Raw genomic sequence first — 22,378 nt, 5'->3', positions numbered from 1 at the left:
TGACCTTTTTAGATTTGTGTCTTAGAAAGATGAGGGTGGACTAGAGGAAGAAGTAGTTTATCTGATTCGCAAAACTACCCTGTGGAGTGAGTATAACAGGTATTTTTACTCACATTTTATATATAAGAATCTAAGACTTAGAGGTGTCGAGTAATTTGTTTAGGGCCCATAGGCCATTTCAAAATTGATAAAAAATAAACAATTTCAGACAGGAATGTAGATGGAAACCTCTATGTAGTTTACCTTTGGCTTCTATCTTGCTTTTCTTGAAAATAATAATTGCAAGCTAGTTCTGGTTGCACTGCTGACTCCAACTGGTTTTCTGTAATGAATTAGATAGAATTTTTACAATTTGAATCAGACACTTTGAAGCATCAAATATGCTTCAAATATGACACAATATGTTTTTCTATTTCCTAGGCAAAGGCCTGGGTCACTCATATTTTCTAATGTTATCCTATATCTTCTAAATCTTACACTCCAGGTTGCAAATGAACCATGGGAAATTTCCAACTTCTCTAATTTTTAGTCAACAGGAGGCAATTCACTTTAAGAAAGTGACATTTTTATCCTCTAATATTGTAAACATCTCAAAACTGTTGACACTGGTTCAAATATGTTTTTTCTGCTATCTGTGGGATGTTGTAGGTGTCAAATAATTGTGGTTTGGTTTTCTTCTCTTCTCAGTTTTATATTTAAGTGAAATTAAGCCAATAATGATTTTCTTTTCCCCCAAATATCTCTAAAGTTTTCAGAGTTTATTAATTACAATAAATATTAAGGATTATGTTCATAGAAAAAGAAAACATATTAGTTAAAACTATTCCTGGAAAGTCTGGATTTCATTGAGGTGAAGGGTGAATAGCAATAAATCTGTTTGACAAGGGAAAGTCAGCTTCCTTATTTTTCCTCTGTAACACTGGTTCTCAAACTGTGATCCCATGGCCAACGCCATGTGCATTACCTAGGAACTTGTTAGAAATACAGATTCTTACCCTGAACCCCAGATCTACTGAGCTGAGCAAGGTGTGGAGTAGAGCAGGGGAACGAGAGAAGAGGCAGTCATTTTTTTTTCAGATGCCCTCAGTGATTTTGATGTAGGCTGAAGTATGAGGTACATTGGTATAAAAGAAAAAAGGCATGTTTGTTTCAGACTATAAAATACATGGTTTCCATTCAAACTCCAGACATTTGATTTTAAGACACATTATCTATTTCCTGGTGCTCTCATCACATTATCTGGTTAATAACTTAATCCCATAGCTGGCCTCACGAACATTATAAGTGATGCTTGATTATTTGCTCTATTGACAATCTCCCACCTCCAAGTGATTTGGATACATGCTTAAGTTTGAGAACCACTGGTCTATAAGTGTAATATATTGGAGGCAGACCAGTTAACGTAATTTGAGAGGCCCGATGCAACTTGAAAATGCAGGGTCCTTGTTCAAAATATAAGAATTTCAAGATGGTGACAGGAGGAGCATTACATGAAGTATGAAGTCCTATTAAACATAGGCCTACAACTACACAGGTGGAACACCCAAAGAGGAGTCTTTGCTTGTGTCTAACCATAATATTTTGTTTTGTTTTCCAATGGAAATGTACAGTGCCATGAAAGAGGGCCACATTTCCTACTCAGACATTACCTCCTGTGCTGTCAATCTCCACAGACAGACCATGCTGTTTGGCTTCCCATCTTCTCTCAGTGTTGTCTTCTTTTTAGCAGGCCCAATGCATTTGTACTTCAAGACCCAATTTAAGGTCCCCATCCTCTGAGAAGTCTTCCCTTATGACCTTAACTCACTCAACTCTGTCTTTCTAAACTTGTCTTTAATGGTTTGGTTACAAATGTAGCTCTTTTAAAAATGTTAATGATGATCATTGTGTTCCTCTTGTTTCTTACATCAGAATATAAACATCTTGAGTTGTGAGATGGTGTCATCATCATACAATGGAAAGAACATGGGATTTCAAACTCTATAAAGCCTGGGTGTAAATACCCTCTCTTGTTCACTAGTTGTGATACAGGTAAATTTGCTTTTGAGTCTCAGAATCTTCATCGGAAAAATGGGATAATAAGACCTACTGCACTGGGTTGTTGTGAGGACTAAATGAGATATGTAAATCCCTGGGCATATATGTGCTGTGCGAAGTTGCTTTAGTCATGTGCGACTCTTTGCAACCTATGGACACGAGCCTGCCAGGCTCTTCTGTCCATGGGATTCTCCTGGCAAGGATACTGGAGTGGGTTGCCATTCCCTCCTCGAGGGATCCTAACAACCCAGGGATGGAATCCACATCAGTTATGTCTCCTGCATTGGCAGGCAGGTTCTTTACCGTTGGTGCTACCTAGAAAGTTCTCTTATATAAATGCTCATAAAATATTATTTCATTTATTGGATATCTCCCTCCACACATCTGATTTTGTTTTAGCAAACAGTTGCTAAACACAAAAACAAATTTCAATAAATATATGCTTGTTGGAAAGTATATGTATTTTTTTCTTGTATTAAATTACATGTACCCAGGAAGAAAAACAATTTTACATTGAATTACTTATAAAATGTTCATTATCTCCAACTTGTTTGTACATTCTTATATTCAAATTTTGACTTTTATAAAAAATTTTTAAAACTCTGTACAATCCTTTATATTTTCAAAGTATTTTCACACTTATTATGAACTCCGGGAGTTGGTGATGGACAGGGAGGCCTGGCTTGCTGCGATTCATGGGGTGGCAGAGTAGGACACGACTGAGCGACTGAACTGAACTGAACTGATTATGTTATCGATATTAACTTACAGGGGTGAACTGCTACTGCTAAGTCACTTCAGTCGTGTCCGACTCTGTGTGACCCCATAGACGTCAGCCCACCAAGCTCTCCTGCCCCTGGGATTCTCCAGGAAAGAACATTGGAGTGGGTTGCCATTTCCTTCTCCAATGCATGAAAGTGAAAAAGTGAAAGTGAAGTCGCTCAGTCGTGTCTGACTCTTAGCGAAGCTATGGACTGCAGCCTACCAGGCTCCTCCATCCATGGGATTTTCCAGGCAAGAGTATTGGAGTGGGGTGCCATTGCCTTCTCCTACAGGGGTGAAAAGAGTTTTATTCCCAATGAGAATAAGGGAAAGATTGGAACAGACAGAGTAAGAGATTGCCTAAATTAAACACACTACCAGTGTAATTAAATATCCACTAATGTGTCCTTGAAACTGGGTCTAAACTCATATGCTGACTCTTTGCCTAATATTTTTTCCATCATACCAAATCTGTAAAGGACATACAGGAACAATTATTTTAAATGATTTAAAGAGAATAAATGATACTATTTCTTTTTACGTTGGGCACATACTGGGCATTCTGTTTCTGCTGAATTAAACATGTAAGTTGCCTATTACAGTTCTTGGATCACTGCAGTACATGCTCAGTAAAGAGTGTGTTATTTAAATTCCTATTTTTGATAAACTTATTTTAAAGGAATGTTTTTTTTCCTGATGAGAATTTAGGGAAAAGGGTCATTATTTTTAAGACAGTTTCAATTTGGGGCCTAGCAAGTCATGCTTGAAAGCTGTTTTTTTCCCCACGTGAATTATTACACTTCCTCCTGCCTGACTAGCGCAGCCTACAACCTTGCCTACCAAACTTACGACTCAAAGGCTCCTGAGGACTTTCTGTAGCCTTCCAGCCATAGCCCAAACACCCAAAGATTCTCCCACGTGAAACTACCAAACACAATCTCCCAAGCCCAAGGTCCGTTAAGGCGAGAGCTCCCACATAAAGGGCGAATGAGAGGGCAGCGCCCCCCCTTTGCTCCCACCCCTCCCCGTCTGCAGCATCCAATCGCTTTTCTCTGTTGCGCGGTCGGCTTCTGGCATTGGCCGAGAACGGGACCCGCGCGGGACCAGTGCGCACGGGCCGAACTGGAGACTTGTCCGTCACGTGCGGCTGCCCGGCCACCCCGCCTCACAGCGCGCCTGGCTGGGCCGGGGAGGGGGCGGGGCCCGGGAGCTGCTGCGCCTGCGTTGTGGGCGTTCTCGGGCAGCAGCTGCCGCCGCCGCCGCCGCCGCTGCCGCTGCCGCCGCCGCGTTTGGGTGTAGAATCTGGAATTCCTGCGCCTCGTTAACAATGAAGCAGAGTTCTAATGTGCCGGCTTTCCTCAGCAAGCTGTGGACGCTTGTGGAGGAAACGCACACCAACGAGTTTATCACCTGGAGTCAGGTAAGGGTGAGGGCACCGCGGCCTCCGAACCCCCTGACTAACGTCCTCCGCTCACGCTCTCTCCCGCGGGGCTGTCTCTCGCGGCCTGCGGCTCGACGCCCTCTGCGAGGGCCCGCGGCGCGGGGGCGGTGGGGTGGCGCGGGCCTCGGCGTGCGGCCTCGCGGGGGACCCCGGTATTGTTCGCGCGGGGAGCCGCGGGGGTCCCGGCCGGCGCCGCGGGCTCAGGCCGCGGTGGGGGAGGGGCGGCCCGCGCGGGGCTCCGCGGCCCGGGAGACCCCGTAACGGTCCGACCGGGGCGGCGTTCGGAACCGGCCCGGCGGAGCCAGGGCGGCCGACGAGCCCAGGGCGCGGGAGCCACGTTACTGCACACTCATCCTCCGTCCTCCCGCCCGGCTCGCGGGCTGCGGCTCGCTGGGGGCCGGGCAGCCCGGCCGGGATCTTCGACGCGGGGTTTCTGCAAGGCAGTCTTCACCTCCGCGACCTGATTCTCGTCCCTGAAAACACACACACAGCCCGAGATCTGTGAGGACGCATCTGAGATCATTGTGAGGAGGGCATTGCTTATCCGTAGGTTTTAAAAATACCGTGTTATAGAAAATGACACGTTATTCTTTGACGATTCTGAGCCATTTGTGTAAATGGATTTTTTAAATGATTATTTTAATAAAAGTGCGAATGGACAGGTGCTGAATAACACAGTGAAGAGCAAAAACGAATCACTAAATTTCACTAAACTGTTGCCGGCAGGGTAGTATATAGATGCCTTGATGATTGGTTTGATCCCAGTTCTGCCGCTAAACAGGCTTCTTATCTCATTTGGCCCAAGTGTCTGATGGTTTACGTAGTTAATCCAAGACCCCCCTTTAGTTCCATATACTGATTCTGATTAGAATGATTATTACATAAACAGAGTATTTGCATTAGAATATTAAGCTATGGAATCATTTTGTGAAGAGGGGTGGAGTTCTCTTATCGTAGATACTCATCTGTTTTGGATATTATCTTGTTTTAGAGGTCTGGAAAAGAGTAAGTGAAAACTGCCTGCACAGTGCCTGACACCTGTTAGGTGCTGAGTAAATGTTGTCTTACCTCTTGCTCCCTTCTTTATTTCTTTCCTCTATTTTCAGTTTTATTAGTTAGTTTCATATTGACAGAGGGCAGTATATTGAGTTTTGGCTACTCAATATACCGTATTCATGCTGTCATTGTTCATTTTCTTTATTTCTCTGTAGGACTTAATTTTCCTCAAGGTCAGTATCATGAACTGGATGTTGTATTTAAAACATTTGATGAATTCTGTGCAATTGTACAAAGAAGGGGTGAAAATAGGAAGCCAGCCACCAGTATACACTTAAAAATAAACATATGTCTCATGCTTTTCATCAGTCATAAGGATTAAAAGTTGACAAGGATGGATCAGCACGGACTGCTGTTACTCAGCGTTGTGCATGGAAGAGACCGAACTGAGAGTCTGCCCACTCCCTGCTGACTTTATCACACCTATTTGTCTTGGATGTGCTTTGTTTTTATTGCCAAGAAATAGTACCTAAATATATTGGTAATTGGTCTTAATTAAGGCGTGCGTCAGTGACAGGTCTAATAGATTTTCATTAGTCAGAATATTTTAATAATGTTTTTTTGGGGCAGTATCAAATATGTAGAGTTTAATGCTGCTGGTACTCAGTCGCTCAGTCATGTCCAACTGTTTGTGACCCCATGGACTGCAGCCCTTCAGGCTCCTCTGTCCATTGGAATTTTCCAGGCAAGAATACTGAATCGGGTTGCCATTTCCTACTCCAGCGGATCTTCCTGATTCAACCCAGAGATCAAATCCATGTCTCCTACATTGGCAGGCAGATTCTTTACCACTACTCCACCTGGGAAGCCCCCGTAGAGTTTCATACTAATCCATGAAAGCATCATTTTATGAATTCTAAGCCAGATAAACAAGCCACTTAAAAATCATTCTTAGTTTTTCCTTTAAGTCAAAGCTTCTTTTTTAGCTACTCATTTTTTAATACATGGTGGGACAATTAAAACAAATTCAGTGAGGGAAGGGAACAGTATCTGTGCCAAGGGACACAGTAGGTACTTAATGTTTGATGAAGCAGTGAAATCCATGGACTATGTAGTGGAAGTGGTAGGAAAGAATAAGGTAGAATGATGCTTGAAAAGAACCTTAAAAGATCATCTGGTTTAGTCTCTTCATTATATAGATGAGGATTGAGACTTAGGCAGGTCAGATTATCTGTAAATACAAGGCCAACCATTATTGGAGGTAGGGTTCTAATATAGATTTCTGATCTCCCAGATCATTTTCCATCAATAGCACTGCACGTAATACAAGTTGTTAGAATAGTTAGTCTTATATCAAAATGTTACTTCCACAAGTCAGTGGACAATTCTGGATTGATGCTGTCTAGGGCTAAGCTTAGGAAAGCTGTCTTACGCTCTCACAGATTTTTCCAAAAACACTGTTAACAATGAAAGGTAAAACTTTAATTGAACAATGATGCTAGATGGAAAAACCAAAATAATTTACTCTCATCTTTTAAAAGTTGCTATTTATGGTTGTTTCTGGTTTCCTTCAAACTTGTTTTGCTGGACTTCTGTTGAGGTAATTTAGCATTTATACTATCTGAGTGAAAATCATATTAAGACTTTTTAGAAATAGCAGATGGTTTGGAAACCAGGCAGTCTTTTATGTAATTGTTTTCACTTGTGGAAAATAATTTACTCCTGTAGCTTGAGTATAAGGCAAGGGGAGAAAACTCTTACCAACTGCAGTTTGAAAAGTTTGGCTTAATATTCCTGAAGACTTACATAGCTTTAATTTTCCTTGAAATTTGTAATATAACAAAAATGAAATATCCCCATTCATGTCATTAATTTAAAAAATACAGTATTCTCACCAATCAAAATTATACTGTTACAGACTCAGTAGAAGTTGTACATCCCCCAAAGTTCCTCATTGATATTTCTTTTTCCTTTCTTTTTTGTTTGTTCTTACATTTCCTATAACTTCAAAGTTTTATGTAACTGTTTTGGCTCTGATAGGAAGTCTGTTATCGGAATCAAGGACAGAGATAGTACCGTTGGACAAATTAAAACTGTTTTAAATGTAACAGAGCCCTAAACAGAAAGCACAGGTTTAGCTTGGTAGCAACTGGGGAAACTTGATATTCAGGGACAAGAGGTTGTGGAAGCTGAATGGAAGTTCTTGCCATTGATAGTGAGGAACAGCCTTTACTGTTACTGATACATGATACTCAGTGTGTGTTGAAGTGAAGCAGTATTAGAAAAGGAAAGAACTGGAGGTCATTGTTCTACCAGGGTTGTTAGCTTTGTCTCAGTTCTTCAGGTTGCTTGAGAATACCAAGAAGTGATTTCCACCAAAGACTTCTTACTCATTTGTTTCCCCTTTTTGTGCCCTATGGCAGTTTCTATTTCCCTGTCCATCTCAAGTCAGCAGAAACAAATCAAGGAAATAGGAGGGAAATGAAGCAAAACTAAAATGTGTCCAGTGTCTCCTACTTGTTTCGGATGAATTTGAGCAATAGATCCTTAGATTTACCAGTGTTATGGTATTGTTTTGACCTTCCCAGCAAACATTGTATTATGACAGTATTCTCCAGTGAAAACAAGAAAGGCCACAAATATGGCAAAATAGGGGTTAAATCCACTTTAGATGAGCCTACGGAAAAGTTGACCGATTCATTGGCAAGTACTTTTTTATTGTATAAGTAAGAGAGAATGGAACTTCCCAGGTGATGTTAGTGGTGAAGAACCTGTCTGCCAATGCAGGAGACAAAAGAGACATGGGTTCAATTGCTGGGGTTAGGGGAGATCCCCTGGAGAAGGGCATGGCAACCCACTCCAGTATTCTTGCCTGGAGAATCCCATTGTCAGAGGAGCCTAGCAGGCTGCAGCCCATAGGATCACAGAGTCGGACACAACTGAAGCAACTTAGCATGTACACACACGAGAGAGAATGAGCTAGAGGCTCACAAGGAATGATTGGTAAACATTAAGAAATTATAGACTGGTTGTTTAAAAAATAATACCAATTTCTGTTTTGAAAACCATTTTAAAATAATGGGGCTGAAGTATTACTATTAAAATTATTTTGGACATTTTAAACCAAGAGTACCAATCTTAGCAGAAACAGTTATTACTACTCTTTGGAAACTTTAGGTAAGGCCTAAAGAGAGGCTACCATCCTTCCCCCCCTTCTGAGATACAAGGTAAAATGTATCAGGAGAGTTCTGTGTTACAGTACTTAAACTTCACAAGTTTAAACAGCAGTAAGGTGGAATTTTTGTGTACAAAGAGCTTATTTACTAATTTTGAAGCAGAGACTGAAGGAATACCATAAAGAGAGACACAGAACAATATGAGTGAGTTAGGGTTGTGTGTGTTTGAGAGAGCAGATATAAACAAGAGGCATTCATTTTTTCATTTGTTATATATAATCCAAGAGTTGAAATTATAAAAATATAATTTAGTCCACTAGGACCAAAGACTCATCATTCAGTCACTCCCAAGTGGTAGTTGTGAATCTGTTACGACAAGACAGTGTGCCTAGCTAGTAGGAATTCATTCAGTAGTGAAAAAACTAGCAGTCTTTATGGAGCTTACATTTTAATGAAGGACACTGATAATTAAAAAGTAAGCAAACAAATAATAATATAATTTCAGTTAGTGATAAGTAACAAAATAAAGCAGAGTAAGGAGAATGTATCAGTTTAATTAGGAGACAGAAGACACAAGTATTTTGAACAGAGTAAAGTTTAATAGGATTAACTAACTATATCAGGAGAATTAGACTAAAGAAAACTCTAAAGAATATAAGAATAGTTTTAAGAAGCAACCATCACTGGTAGGCTTAAGATCCAGTGCCCAAGTAAGAGCCCTTCCCCCCATGTTCTGAGACCTTGTTGGAGAGAGACTATCTCCATACGATGTCTCACTAAATGGCAGAGAAGTCACTGATACCACACTTGTGGAACTTACTAGAAATCCATCCTTCAGAACTTGTGGGAAATATGCCTTTTAGGGCAGGGGTTGGCAGATTATGGTCTGTGAGCCAGCCATCTGTTTTATAAGTAAAGTTTATTTGGAATACAGCCAAGCTCCCTGGATTTACTTATTGACCATAGTTGCTTTCTTGTTACAGGGGCAGAGTTCTGACTTTATGACCTACAAGCCTAAAATATTTATTACTTGAACCTTTAAGAATATGCTTATCTGTCTGTGCTCTAGAGTACCAAGGAAAGGCGTTCATGGGGAGATGTCTGGTGAAAGCTACTCCAGTTTGAAGCCTCCCGAAGGAAAGTGAGTGTTGGGGGAAGCTGGCCTTAGGGTGCTTCTGCTGCCCATGCACTGCGAGAGCTATGTGCTGGAGAACCTACACAGCAGGAACAGAAGTTCACACTGGAACCAGGAGGGGAAGCCCCTTCCTCTTATAATATCTGTATAGTATCTTCTATGACAAAGCTTAACATCTTGACAAAAAATAAAGATACTTAAGACTCAGCTCCATGTTTGCAGAGCAGACACTAAAGAATGAATTTGGAGCAGTAAATTCATGACTAACCTGTAAAATGACTGGAATTTATTATATTTTAAATAGAGTGATGAGGAAAGCCTCTTTGGGGAGGTGACATTTGAGCAGAGATCCGAATGATTAGAAAGGATAGGCCAGATAAACAAAAGGGAATGGCAGATGTAAAGACCTTGGGCATGGAGTGTTTGTATAGTTGCAGAAGGCACATGTGGTTGGATTATCTTTAGGTATGGAGAGAGAGGTAGGCAGAAGCAGATGTTATAGGGCCTTAGGGTATGGTAAGGAGATTGGAAATGAAGGAACTAGATAGAAAACATAGGTTTCCTCTATGGTATCAAAAATAGTGTGGTTGAGACTAGGATAATAGCAGTGGAGGTGGTGAGAAACTTTTGGATATAATACCTATGTTGAAAGCAAAGTCACAGAACTTACTGATAAATTTGTCTGGAGCTGAGGGATAGAAAAGAATTAAAATGAGTCATATATATGGTCTGAGCAAAGGATAGATGATGGTACCATTTGCTGAGATGTGGAAAGATTCAGAGAAGTACAGGTGGGATTCTCTTTGGCCACATTAACTTTGAGATTACAAATAGATTACTAGTATTACTTTAAGAGAGTTCTGTTTTGCTTGCATTTTACTGACCATACTCAGTCATATGGTCACACCTTATTTCAAAGTAGGTAGGGAACTGCGGTGTTGGAAAGGAGAACAACATGAATGACTTCTATACTCCAAGACCTTTGAGTGGCAGTGTTGAATAGGTTATTTAGATAATATAAAACTCTGGCAATTCCAGGTGGAGTTTGGAGGATGCGGGTGGTAAAGCCATGGGACTGGATGAGATCATTCAGCAAGACAGATGAAGATCGAAGGACCTGAAAGATAGGGTATTCCAATATTTAGAGAGTATAAAGACAAAAGAAAAAAACAACAACAAAAGAGATGGAGAAGGAATGGTAAGAAAGGAGGAAACACAAGGGAGTGAGGTCATATCAGTTAATGGAAGAAAATGGTTTCAAGAAAGAGGTGATCAACGATTTCAAATGCTGTTATGAATAGTCTTATATATCTCTTCTGGTATATATAAGCAAACATTTCTCTAAGGTAGTTTGAAGAGTGGAATTTATGGAAAATAAGATATGAAATGTTCAACTTCAAGATCAAATTATTTTCCAAAGTCAAATCATCTTGTACTCCTATGAGCCATGCATGAGATTTTCCATTATTTGTCCCTTTAAAACTTGATATTCTCGTTTTTCTGAATTTTTACCTATCTAGTGAGTATAAAATATTATTTCAGTGAGGTTATATTTCCCTGATAATTAATGTGTTCAAACGTCTTTTCATATTTATTGGCCATCTGTGTTTCCTATTGTATGAAATGTTTGACTATTTTTCTATTGGGTGGTTTATCTATTATTATTTATAGAAATTTCTTATAATTCTTTGTGTTTTTTGAATGTATGTGTTGCCTATGCCTTCTCCTGGTTGTGGCTTGTCTTATTTTGTCCCCTTTATTTAGGTGAATATAAGTTCTTAATTTTAGTATGATATATCTGCCTTTTTGTGGGTTCACAGTTTTCATTTTTTCAAGAAGTTTTTGCTTACTTACCCTGAAGAGAGAGAGATACTTTTCCATCTCTCTTTTTTTTTCCTTCTGAAAGTTTTAAAGGTTTGCATTTTGTACCTAAATCTTTAATTTACCTGGAATTGATTTTTGTTTGATCCATTTCATTGTTTTCCACGTAAATATTTAATAGTTTTAACCCCCTTATTGAATAGTTTCTTCTTTCTCTAGTGATTTGTGTTGCTACCTGTCTTACAAGCAAAATTATATGTAGATAAATTGTGTTTTTGGGGTCTAGGTTCTCTATTTTGTTCCATTGGAATGGTCCAATTTATCCTTTTTCCCATGTCATATGTCTTATTTACTGTAGGTCTGTAAAAAGTCTTGCTTTTGGGAGGGCAGCCTAGTCTTAGAAGTGTCTTGACTACTCTTGCTCTTCCATATATGTTTTAAAATCATGTTCTATTAAAAAAATCTATTAGGAGTTTTAATTGAAATTATACTGAGAAGTATAGATCAGATTAGGGAAAATAGATATATTTATGATATTGAGTATTCCCACGAACAGGGCATATTTCTAAACTCATTTATTGCTTAATAAAGTTTTATGTTTTTTGCAGTTAGGTCTTGTACATCTTTGTTAGACTTTATAGATGTTTTATACTCAATAAAATATAGATATTTTATCATATATAATTATATATACTAATAGGTATAGATAATATATAACATAATAGATAATATATAATAGATATTTTATAATATTTATAATATATCTAAATAAAGCTAAAATATAATATAGGTATTTTATATTCAATTTATTTAAAATAAATTGAACAATTGCTGGTAATTAGAAATACAAGTAACATTTGTATATTGATAATAAACCAGTGAGCTAATCGTTGTATGATTTTGGATTCTGTAAGTGTACATCCATAGGCATCTGGATATGACAGTTTTGCTCTTTAAATTATTAGCTGCTAGAATTGAGGGGTTTTAATTTACCATATTGGTATTGATAATAAAATTAATTGGGTAATTTAGAGGGCACAGGGCATGCCAGGATGGAAAATACAGGAAAAAGTTGATGTTGGGGGACTAGGATGATAGGTTTGAAATAGACAATAGGTTGAGAACATTGTCTCAATTTTAAAGAACATTGAGTTCTGTAACTCAGTAAGTTAAAGAACATTGTGTATAAATGTTATCGATTGATAATTCAAGGGGGAAATTTTATATGGTTCAGGGGCAGAGGCATAGATGTGATAATTATTATATGTAATAAGGTTAATAATTAGATACACTGGTGTGGCTGAGATTGCCTAAGGAAAGAGTATAAAGGTATCATGATAAAGGATAGAAACCTAAAAAACAAACTTCCTCTTGATAGGTGGAAGAAATGAAATACGAGAGATAGGAGACCCAATGTATAGTTTCAAAGCCATAAGAGCAGAGCATTTAAGGAGGGGAGTGTCTGTAGTCCCAAATGAAATGGTACAGAGAGGTGTAGGAAGTTGAGAACTGAAAAGAAGGTATTGAACTTGATGTTTGACATTTTAGAAAAAAGTTTCAGTAAACTGAGAAAAACTGAAAGCAGTTTTTAGTGAGAGTAGGTAGCTGGGCCTGAATTGGAGAAGGAAGTTTTATGTAATGAATAAAAAGACAGATGGGGTGGGTAAGAAGAAGTCAAAGGTAGAGAGAAAGTCCTTTTAAGATAGAGAGAGATGTATGCACTTTTAAATTTTAATAGCTACTTCCTAATAACAGTGGTTATTGCTAAACTTAAAATTTTGCCAGTCTAATAAGTGAAAATCATTATTTGTTTTGTTGTACATTCTATCATGTATGAGACTCTACCTTCTTCCCTTGCTTATATTGTATTTGCCAGATACGTTATTTGGCCACCTCTATATGTAAGAAGGACTGAGAAATGTAGCATCAAACAAAACTGTGTTGTTAGTATGAAATTAGAGCATCATTCATGTTGTTGCAAGTGACAGGATCGCTTTCATTTTTTAAGGCTGAGCAGTTTCATTGTGGATAAAATACGTATATGTGTGTGTATATATATATACACACACATATATATATCACAGTTTCTTTATCCATTTTTCCTTTGATGGACACTTAGGTTGTTTTTGTGAGGTTATTGTGAATAATGCTGCAGTGAACACAGGAGCACACATCTCTCTTAAATGTACTGATTTCATTTCCTTTGGGTGTATACTCAGAAGGGCCCCTGGATCATATAGTGGTTCTGGTACTATGAAATACATAGTACCATTTTCCATAATGACATTACCAATTTACATTCCCACCAACAGTGCACAAGGGCTCTGTTGTCTCTGCATTTCTCGTCAACACTTACTATTTTCTAAAAAAAAACTTTTTTTAGTAGTAGCCATCCTGACAAGTGTATATCACAACAAACTGTGGAAAATTCTTAGAGATGGGGCTACCAGACTACCTGACATGCCTCCTGAGAACCTGTATGCAGGTCAAGAAAGAACAGTTAAACCAGACACGAAACAATGGACTGGTTCCAAATTGAGAAAGGAATACATCAAGGCCGTATGTATGTTGTCACCTTGCTTAATTAACATATATGCAGAGTACATCATGTGAAATGCTGTACACATTTCACATGATGGTGGGGTGGATGAAGCACAAGCTAGAATCAAGATTGTGGAGAGAAATATCAATAACCTCAGATATGCAGATACCGCCTTTATGGCAGAAAGCAAAGAGGAATTAAAGAGCCTGTTGATGAAGGTGAAAGAAGAGAGTGAAAAAACTGGCTTAAAACTCAACATTCAAAAGACGAAGATCATGACATCTGGTCCCATCGCTTCATGGCAAATAGATGGGGAAACAATGGAAACAATGACAAACTTTATTTTCTTGGACTCCAAAATTACTGTGGATGGTGACTGCAGCCTTGAAATTAAAAGATGCTTGCTCCATGGAAGAAAAACAATGACAAACCTAGACAGCATATTTAAAAGCAGAGGTATTACTTTGCTTTCAAAGGTCTGTATAGTGAAAGCTATGGTTTTTCCGGTAGTCATGTATGGATGTGAGTGCCGGACAATGAAAAAGGCTGAGTGCCGAAGAATTGATGCCTTCAGACTGTGGTCCTGGAGAAGACTCGGGAGAGTCCCTTGGACTGCAAGGAGATCAAACCAGTTAGTCCTAAAGGAAATCAACCCTGAATATTCACTGGAAGGACTGATGCTGAAGCTCCACTAGTTGGACTGTCTGATGAGAAGGGCCAACTCATTGGAAAAGACGCTGCTGCTGAGAAAGATTGAGGGCGGGAGGATAAGGGGGTGACAGAAGATGAGATGGTTGGATGGTGTCACTGACTCATTGGACATGAGTTTGAGCAAGCTCTGGAGATGGTGATGTACAGGGAGGCCTGGCATGCTGCAGTCCATGGGGTTGCAAAGAGTTGGACATGACAGAGCGACTGAACAACAACAACAACAACAATCCTGAGAAGTATAGGGTAATACCTCATTGTGGTTTGATTTGCATTTCCCTGATAATCAGTGCGTGCTAAGTCGCTTCAGTCATGTCCGACTCTTTGTGAGTCTGTGGACTGTAACCCATCAGGCTTCTCTGTCCATGGGATTCTCTAGGCAAGAATACTGCAGTGGGTTGTCATACCCTCCTCCAGGGGATTTCCCTGTCCCAGGGATCAAACCCATGTTACTTATATCTCCTGCATTGGCAGGTGGGTTTTTTACCACTAACCTGGGAAGCCTGCTCATCAGTGATTTTGAGTATCCCACATACTTGCTGCCCTTTTGTATGTCTTCTTTGGGAAAATGTATGATCAAAATCTTTGCCTGTTTTTTAATTGGGTGTGTCTTTTTAGTGTTGCGAGAGTTCTTTTTTATGTTTTATATATTATCCTTTTATCAGTGTATTTGTAAATATTTGTACAATGGCACTCCACTCCAGTACTCTTGCCTGGAAAATCCCATGGACGGAGGAGCCTGGTGGGCTGCAGTCCATGGGGTCACTAAGAGTCAGACACGACTGAGTGACTTGACTTTCACTTTTCACTTTCATGCATTGGAGAAGGAAATGGCAACCCACTCCAGTGTTCTTGCCTAGAGAATCCCAGGGACGGGGGAGCCTGGTAGGCTGCCATCTCTGGGGTCGCACAGAGTCGGACACGACTGAAGTGACTTAGCAGTAGCAGTACTTGTAAATATTTCCACTCATTCCATTAAGTTGCCATCTTATTCTGTTGATTATTCTTTGCTGTGCAGAAGCTTTTTAGGTTGGTGAATTAGCTTGGCTGTAATAGTTATTTCACCGTGTGTGAGAATATATGTCAAATCATCATATACACCTTGTTGTTTAGTTGCTAAATCATGCCTGACTCTTTTGCGATCCCATGGACTGTAGCCTGCCAGGCTTCTCTGTCTGTGGGATTCTCCAGGCAAGAGTACTGGAGTTGGTTGCCATTTCCTACTTCAGGGGATCTTCCTAACCCAGGGATTTAACCCATGTCTCCTGCATTGGCAGGTGGATTCTTTTCCATTGAGCCACCAGGGAAGCCCACTGATGTACACCTTAAATATATACAATTTTAGTTTTAAAAATAAGAAAGTAGAGAAATCTGAAAATAGGGTAGGCAGCTAGCAGTCTCCGTGAATAAATTTTTTAATTTTTACCTTTATGACTTCTGTTGGTTTTTTTTTTTTTTTTTTTTTTTTTTTTTAATGGTGCTTTCAGAAGCTTGGTTATAAAAAGTGAGGTGGCTTTCAGTTATCAGTGAGCTTCTGTTTTTTTCCTTCCAAATGGAAAGTTTATTAACTAATCCTTTTCCTCATGGTTTGAATGCTACCCTTAATTATTGCTTATCAAATTCTCAGATAGATTTGTTGCTGCTTCTGTTCTCTCTAGTCTGTCCATTCAGCTATTCCAACTTTAATATCCATCTTTAGTATTAAATTTTGTCAACACTATAATTCTATTATCTGTATAGGGTCGGATTAACATCTCTCTCTCCATTGTTTTCAGTATTTTCTTGCCTATTTGTTACATAATTGTCTTTATGAAATGAACTTTAATGCCGAGTATTTGGTCATGGTAGCCATGGTAGCACCTCTTCATCTTGTCTCCAAAACTTTTTTTTAAATTGAGACAGAATTTAATGTATTGGTTAACTTAAGGAGACTTGACATCTTTATAACACTATTTGAACCTCTAATTTTTTCTTAAAGGTCCTTTTTTTTTTTTTTTTTTTTGAAGTATTTATTTATTTGGCTGTGTTGGGTCTTAGTTGCAGCCTTGGGATCTCTCTTTGTGGTACAGATTCTGTAGTTGTGGCATGAGGGCCCAGTAGTTGACACATGTGGGCTTAGTTGCTCCTTGGCATGTGGGATCTTAGGTCCCTGTCTTGGGATCCATCCCCTGAATCGCAAGGTGAATTCCTAATCACTGGACCACCGCAGAAGTCCCAGTCTTGTGTATTTTTAAAATTTATTTTTAAATTCTTGAATTTTTATACTGTTGGAATCTTTATTCCATTTTAGTTTAAAATTAACCATTTTTACCATTTTAACCATTTTTAAATGTACAGTTCAGTGACATTAAGTACATTCACTGGTTATGTGATCATCACTACCATCCATTTCCAGAATGTTTTTCCTTTTCCCAGAATGAAACTTTGTACTCATTGGATAATAATTTCCAATACCCTCCTTCTTAGCCCCTGGTAACCATTCTTTCTGTCTCTATGAAATTGAGTACTCCAGATACCTAAGGTAAGTGGAATGATACAGTATTTGTCCTCTTGTGACCAATTTAACTCAGCATAATGTCTTCAAGGTTCATTCATACTGTGGCACGTGTCCTTCCTTTTTAAAGATGAATAATAGTCAATTGTACAATGTATGTGTGTACCACATTTTGTTAATCTGTTCCTCTCTCAGTGGACATTTGAGTTTCTTCCACCTTTTGACCGTTGTGAATAATGCTACTATAAACATATGTGTACCTTTTTTGAGTCCCTGCTTTCAATTCTTTTGGATATATTGGTCATTACCAATACCAACAAAAAATGTTTAATTTTTTTGAGGAACCACCATACTGTTTTCCACAGTGGGTGCACTATTTTATATTCCCACTAGAAGTACACAAGGGTTCCAGTTTCTCTACATCCTCACCAACAATTATTTTCTAGGTTTTTGTATTTTTTTTTTAAGAGCCATTCTAATGAGTGAAATGGTATTTCATTGTGGCTTTGGTTTTTATTTCCCTGATGATTAGTGATACGAGGCATCTTTTCTGTGTTTATTGGCCATTTGTATTTATTTTTTGGGAACAGTGTCTATTCAAGTCATTTGTTGTTGTTTAGTGGCTAAGTCATGCCCAACTCATCGTGTCTATGGACTATAGCCCACCAGGCTCTTCTGGTTCATGGGATTTCCCAGGCAGAAATATTGGAGTGGATTGCCATTTCCTTCTCCAGGATGTCTTCCTGACTCAAGGATCAAACCCAAGTCTCTTGCATTGGCAGGTGGATTCTTTACCACTGAGCCACCAGGGAAGCCCATTCAAGTCCTTGCCCATTCCTAATCAGGTAGTTTATTTTTTGTTGTTGAGTTATAGGAGTTTTAAAAAAATAATTGTTACGGATATTAAATCCTTGTCGGATATATGATTTGCAATCATTTTTCTGATTTTGTGGGTTGTCCTTTCACTCTCTTAATAGTGTTCTTTATGTAGAAGTTTGTATGTTTGAAATAGCCCCATTTGTCTGTTTTTGCTTTTGGTCCCTGTGCTTTTGGTGTTACCTAAGAAATTATTGCCAGATACATTGTCATGAAACTTTTCCCCCTTGTGTTCTCTTGTGTTTTTTCTTAAGATTTTTGTAGTTTTAGCTGTCATGTTTAAGCCTTTGATCTGTTTTGAGTTGATTTCTACATGTGGTATAAGGTGAGGAGTCAGCTTCATTGTTTTGCGTGTGAGGATCTAGTTTTACTGATGTTGTTTGTTGAAAAGGCTGTTCTTTCTCTGTTGAATTATCTTGGCACCCTTGTCAGAAATTCTTGGGCTGTATATATGAGGGTTTATTTCTAGGCTCTTTATTCTCTTTCATTGGTCAGTCTCTCTTAATGCCAGTACCATACTGTTTTTGGTTATTGAGGAGGAAGCTTCAAATTGTTTATTTTTATATAGAAAAACACTTAGTGATTTTATTTTTTTAATTTTTATTTTAAATTAGAACATAGTTGATTAACAGTGTCCTGTTAGTTTCAGGTGTACAGAAAGTGATTCAGTCATACACGTATTTATTGTTCAGATTTTTTTCCCATTTAGGTTGTTACATTGACTCAGATGGTAAAGATCTGCCTGCAGTGCATAAAGACCCGCATTTGATCCCTGGGTGGGGAAGATCCTCTGGAGAAGGGAATGGCAGCCCACTCCAGGATTCTTGCCTGAAGAATGCCATGGACAGGGGAGCCTGGTGGGCTACAGTCCATGGAGTTTCAAAGAGCTGGACACGACTGAACAGCTAAGCACACACATGCATTCTTCTTCAGATTCTTTTCCCATTTAGGTTGTAATGTAATATTGAGTATAGTTCCCTGCACTATACAGTAAGTTCTTGTTGGTTATCTATTTTAATCCCAATCTGCCCCCCCTTACCCTTTAACTGTAAATTCATTCGCTTAAGTCTGTGAGTTTGCTTCTGTTGCAAAAGTAAGTTCAATGTACCATTTTTTTTTTTTTTAGATTCCACATAAAAGTGGTATCATATAGTATTTGTCTTTCCTTGTCTGATTTAGTATAGTAATCTCCAGGTCCATCCATGTTGCTGCAAATGGTGTTATCTCATTGTTTCAATGGCTAAGTAATAGCCATTTTATATAGGTACCACATCTTTATCCATTCATTTGTTATGGACATTTGGGTTGTTACCATATCTTAGCTATTGTAAATAGTGCTGCAGTGAATATTACTTGCTGTTTATTTTATGTTTATTTTAGGCTCTAGAAATGCTGTTAGACAAAAAGCAAATATGAGCGATTTTTTTATTCAAGTTTAGAATGGGTCATAAAGCAGCAGAGACAGCTTGCAACTCAACAACACATTTGGCCTAGGCACTGCTAACAAAGGAAATGGCATCCCACTCCAGTACTGTTGCCTGGAAAATTCCATGGATGGGGGAGTCTGGTAGGCTACAATCCATGGGGTTGCAAAGAGTCAGACACGACTGAGCGACTTCACTTTCTTTCTTTATATAGTCTTTTGGAGAAGGAAATGGCAACCCACTCCAGTGTTCTTGCCTGGAGAATCCCATGGACCGAGGGGCCTGATGGGCTGCGGTCTGCGGGGTTGCAGAGTCGGACACGGCTAAGCAACTAACACACACACACACACCTACAGTGCAGTGGTGGTTCAAGAACTTTTGTAAAGGAGACAAGAGCTTTGAAGGTGAGGAGCGTAGTGGCTGGCCATTGGAAGTTGACAGTGACCAATTGAGAGCCATCATCAAAGTTGATCCTCTTACAGCCACACAAGAAATTGTCAAAGGACTCCACATTGATCATCTGTGTGGTCGTTCGGCATTTGAAGCAAATTGGAATGGTGAGAAAGCTTGATAAGTGGGTGCTTCATGAGCTGACCACAAATCAGAAAAATCATCATTTTAAAGTATTGTCGTCTTTCATCCTAAGCAACAGCGGTGAACCATTTCTTGATCGGATTATGAGGTGCAACAAAAAGTGGTTTTTATACAACAACCAGTGATGACCAGCTCAGTGGTTGGACTGAGAAGAAGCTCCAAAGTCCTTCCCAAAGCCAAACTTGCCCCTAAAAAAGGTCATGGTTACTGTTTGGTGGTCTACTGCCCATCTAATCCACTACAGCTTTTTGGATCCTGGCGAAACCATTACATCTGAGAAGTGTGCTCAGCAGATTGATGCAATTCATGGAACACTGCAATGCCTGCAGCTGGCATTGGTCAACAGAATGGGCCCAGTTCTTCTCCAGGACCACACCTGACCACACGTCGCACAACCAGTACTTCAGAGTTGAACAAATTGGGCTACAAAGTTTTGCCTCATCCTCCATATTTACCTGACCTCTTGCCAACTGACTATTACTTCTTCAAGCATCTTGACAACTTTTTGCTGGGAAAACGCTCCCACAGCCAGCAGGAGGCAGAAAATGCCAGTTGTGAAGCATGGTTTTTTTATGCTACAGGAATAAACTTATTTCTTGTTGGCAAAAATGTGTTTATTGTAATGTTGTAATGGTTAATATTTTGATTAAAGATGTGTTTGAGTCTAGTTATAATGATTTAAAATTCATAGTCTGAAACCGCAGTTAGCTTTTTCATCAACTTAACATTTCCATTACTCTAGGAGAGGGCTCAAAAAATATATTGTTGTGATTTATGTCGAGAGTTTTATAGTATCCAGCCTTATATTTATTTCTATAATCCATTTTTAATTTATTCTGTGTATGATATTAAAGAATGTTTGTTTCATTTTTTTACATGTAGCTGTTCAGTTTTTCCAGCACCATTGAAGAAACTGTCTTTTCTCTACTGTATAATCTTGCTTCCTGTGTTGTAGATTAATTGACTGTAGGTTCATGGGTTTATTTTTGGGGTTTTTATTTTGTCCATTGATCTATATTTCTGTTTTTGTGCCAGTACCATGCTGTTTTGTTGACTATAGCTTTGTAATATGGCCTGAAATCAGGGAGCCTGATTTCTTCTAGCTCCATTTTTCTTTCTCAGTATTGCTTTGGCTGTTCAGGGTCTTCAGTGTCTCCATATAAATTTTAAGATTTTGTTTTGATTCTGTGACTGACACCATTGGTGATTAGATAGGGATTGCATTGACTCTGTAGATTGCCTTGGATCCTATGATCATTTTGACAGTATTGATTCTTTGAATCCAAGAACGTGGTATATCTTTTCATCTGTGTCATCTTTGATTTCTTTCATCATTGTCTTACAGCTTTTGGAGTGCAGGCTTTTTGTTTCCTTAGATAAATTCATTCCTTGATGTTTAATTCTTTTTGATACAAAGGTGAATGAGATTGTTTCTGTAATTTCTCATCTGACCCTTTTGTTGTTAATGTATTAATTAGTAGCCAGATATCCTGCTGAATTCTCCTTTGGTTTTTCATTTGATTGTACAAAGATATAATTATGTTTAATCAATAAAATATGGCTTCTTTTCAAATTTATCTCATTTTTGTATTAATTCCATTGACTTTAAAACAGTGTTAAGTAATTTACGGGCTACATAATGTATTTCTCTTTGTTTTTGTGTAGATGAAAGAAGTCTTTTTAATATTTAGCCATAGAGTCTGATGCATTTTTCTAAACTTTTGAGATTGACATCAAAATGCTTGATTGCAGTTTGGAGCTTAATTGAAATTTAGAACTTAATTTCATTTTGTTTCTCTTGCTATTAACAGGAACAGAATGGTCTGAGGTGTTATGGAAAGACTGCCAAGTTTTGAGGTTCATATGTATCACCTACTGTTGGAGGATCTTAACACTGATATTTTCCATTTTTTTCAGAATGGCCAGAGTTTTCTGGTTTTGGATGAACAAAGATTTGCAAAAGAAATTCTTCCCAAATACTTCAAGCACAATAACATGGCAAGCTTTGTGAGGCAATTGAATATGTGTAAGTAAGAACAACAGTTTAATTGGAGTACTGCCATCAGTCACTGATTAAACCATTTTCCTCCCATTAGGATGATAAAGGAAAATATATTCATAGAAGCACCATTAATTTTTAAGTTTTTTACTTTTGTCTATTTAACTTACCTGAATTTTGAATGTGTTTCAGATGGTTTTCGTAAAGTAGTACATATTGATTCTGGAATTGTGAAGCAAGAACGAGATGGTCCTGTTGAATTTCAACATCCTTACTTCAAACAAGGCCAGGATGATTTACTTGAGAACATTAAAAGGAAGGTGAGTTATTGTTAACATGATTTAATTAGGGCATTAACATGTATACTTGGTCA

The 22,378-nt window shown here is 38.6% G+C and overlaps 1 protein-coding gene across 2 annotated transcripts in view; it reads left to right on the top strand.

Moving 5' to 3' along the window:
- The first annotated feature begins 3,956 nt into the window (after window positions 1–3,956).
- Window positions 3,957–22,378, top strand: part of HSF2 (heat shock transcription factor 2) — a 38,509-nt gene continuing 20,087 nt past the window's right edge. The window contains exons 1-3 of one of the 2 annotated variants that reach the window (XM_055535041.1): window positions 3,957–4,219; window positions 21,924–22,032; window positions 22,198–22,325. In XM_055535041.1, the coding sequence (XP_055391016.1) occupies window positions 4,127–4,219; window positions 21,924–22,032; window positions 22,198–22,325 (330 nt within the window). In that variant the 5' untranslated portion in view covers window positions 3,957–4,126. The remainder of the gene's footprint in view (window positions 4,220–21,923; window positions 22,033–22,197; window positions 22,326–22,378) is intronic. The other variant, XM_055535042.1, reaches the window with a different exon arrangement.

Source organism: Bubalus kerabau, chromosome 9, assembly GCF_029407905.1.
Source record: "Bubalus kerabau isolate K-KA32 ecotype Philippines breed swamp buffalo chromosome 9, PCC_UOA_SB_1v2, whole genome shotgun sequence".
In the NCBI taxonomy this organism is placed as follows: Eukaryota; Metazoa; Chordata; class Mammalia; order Artiodactyla; family Bovidae; genus Bubalus; species Bubalus kerabau.
This window is presented reverse-complemented; position numbering and strand designations above follow the sequence as displayed.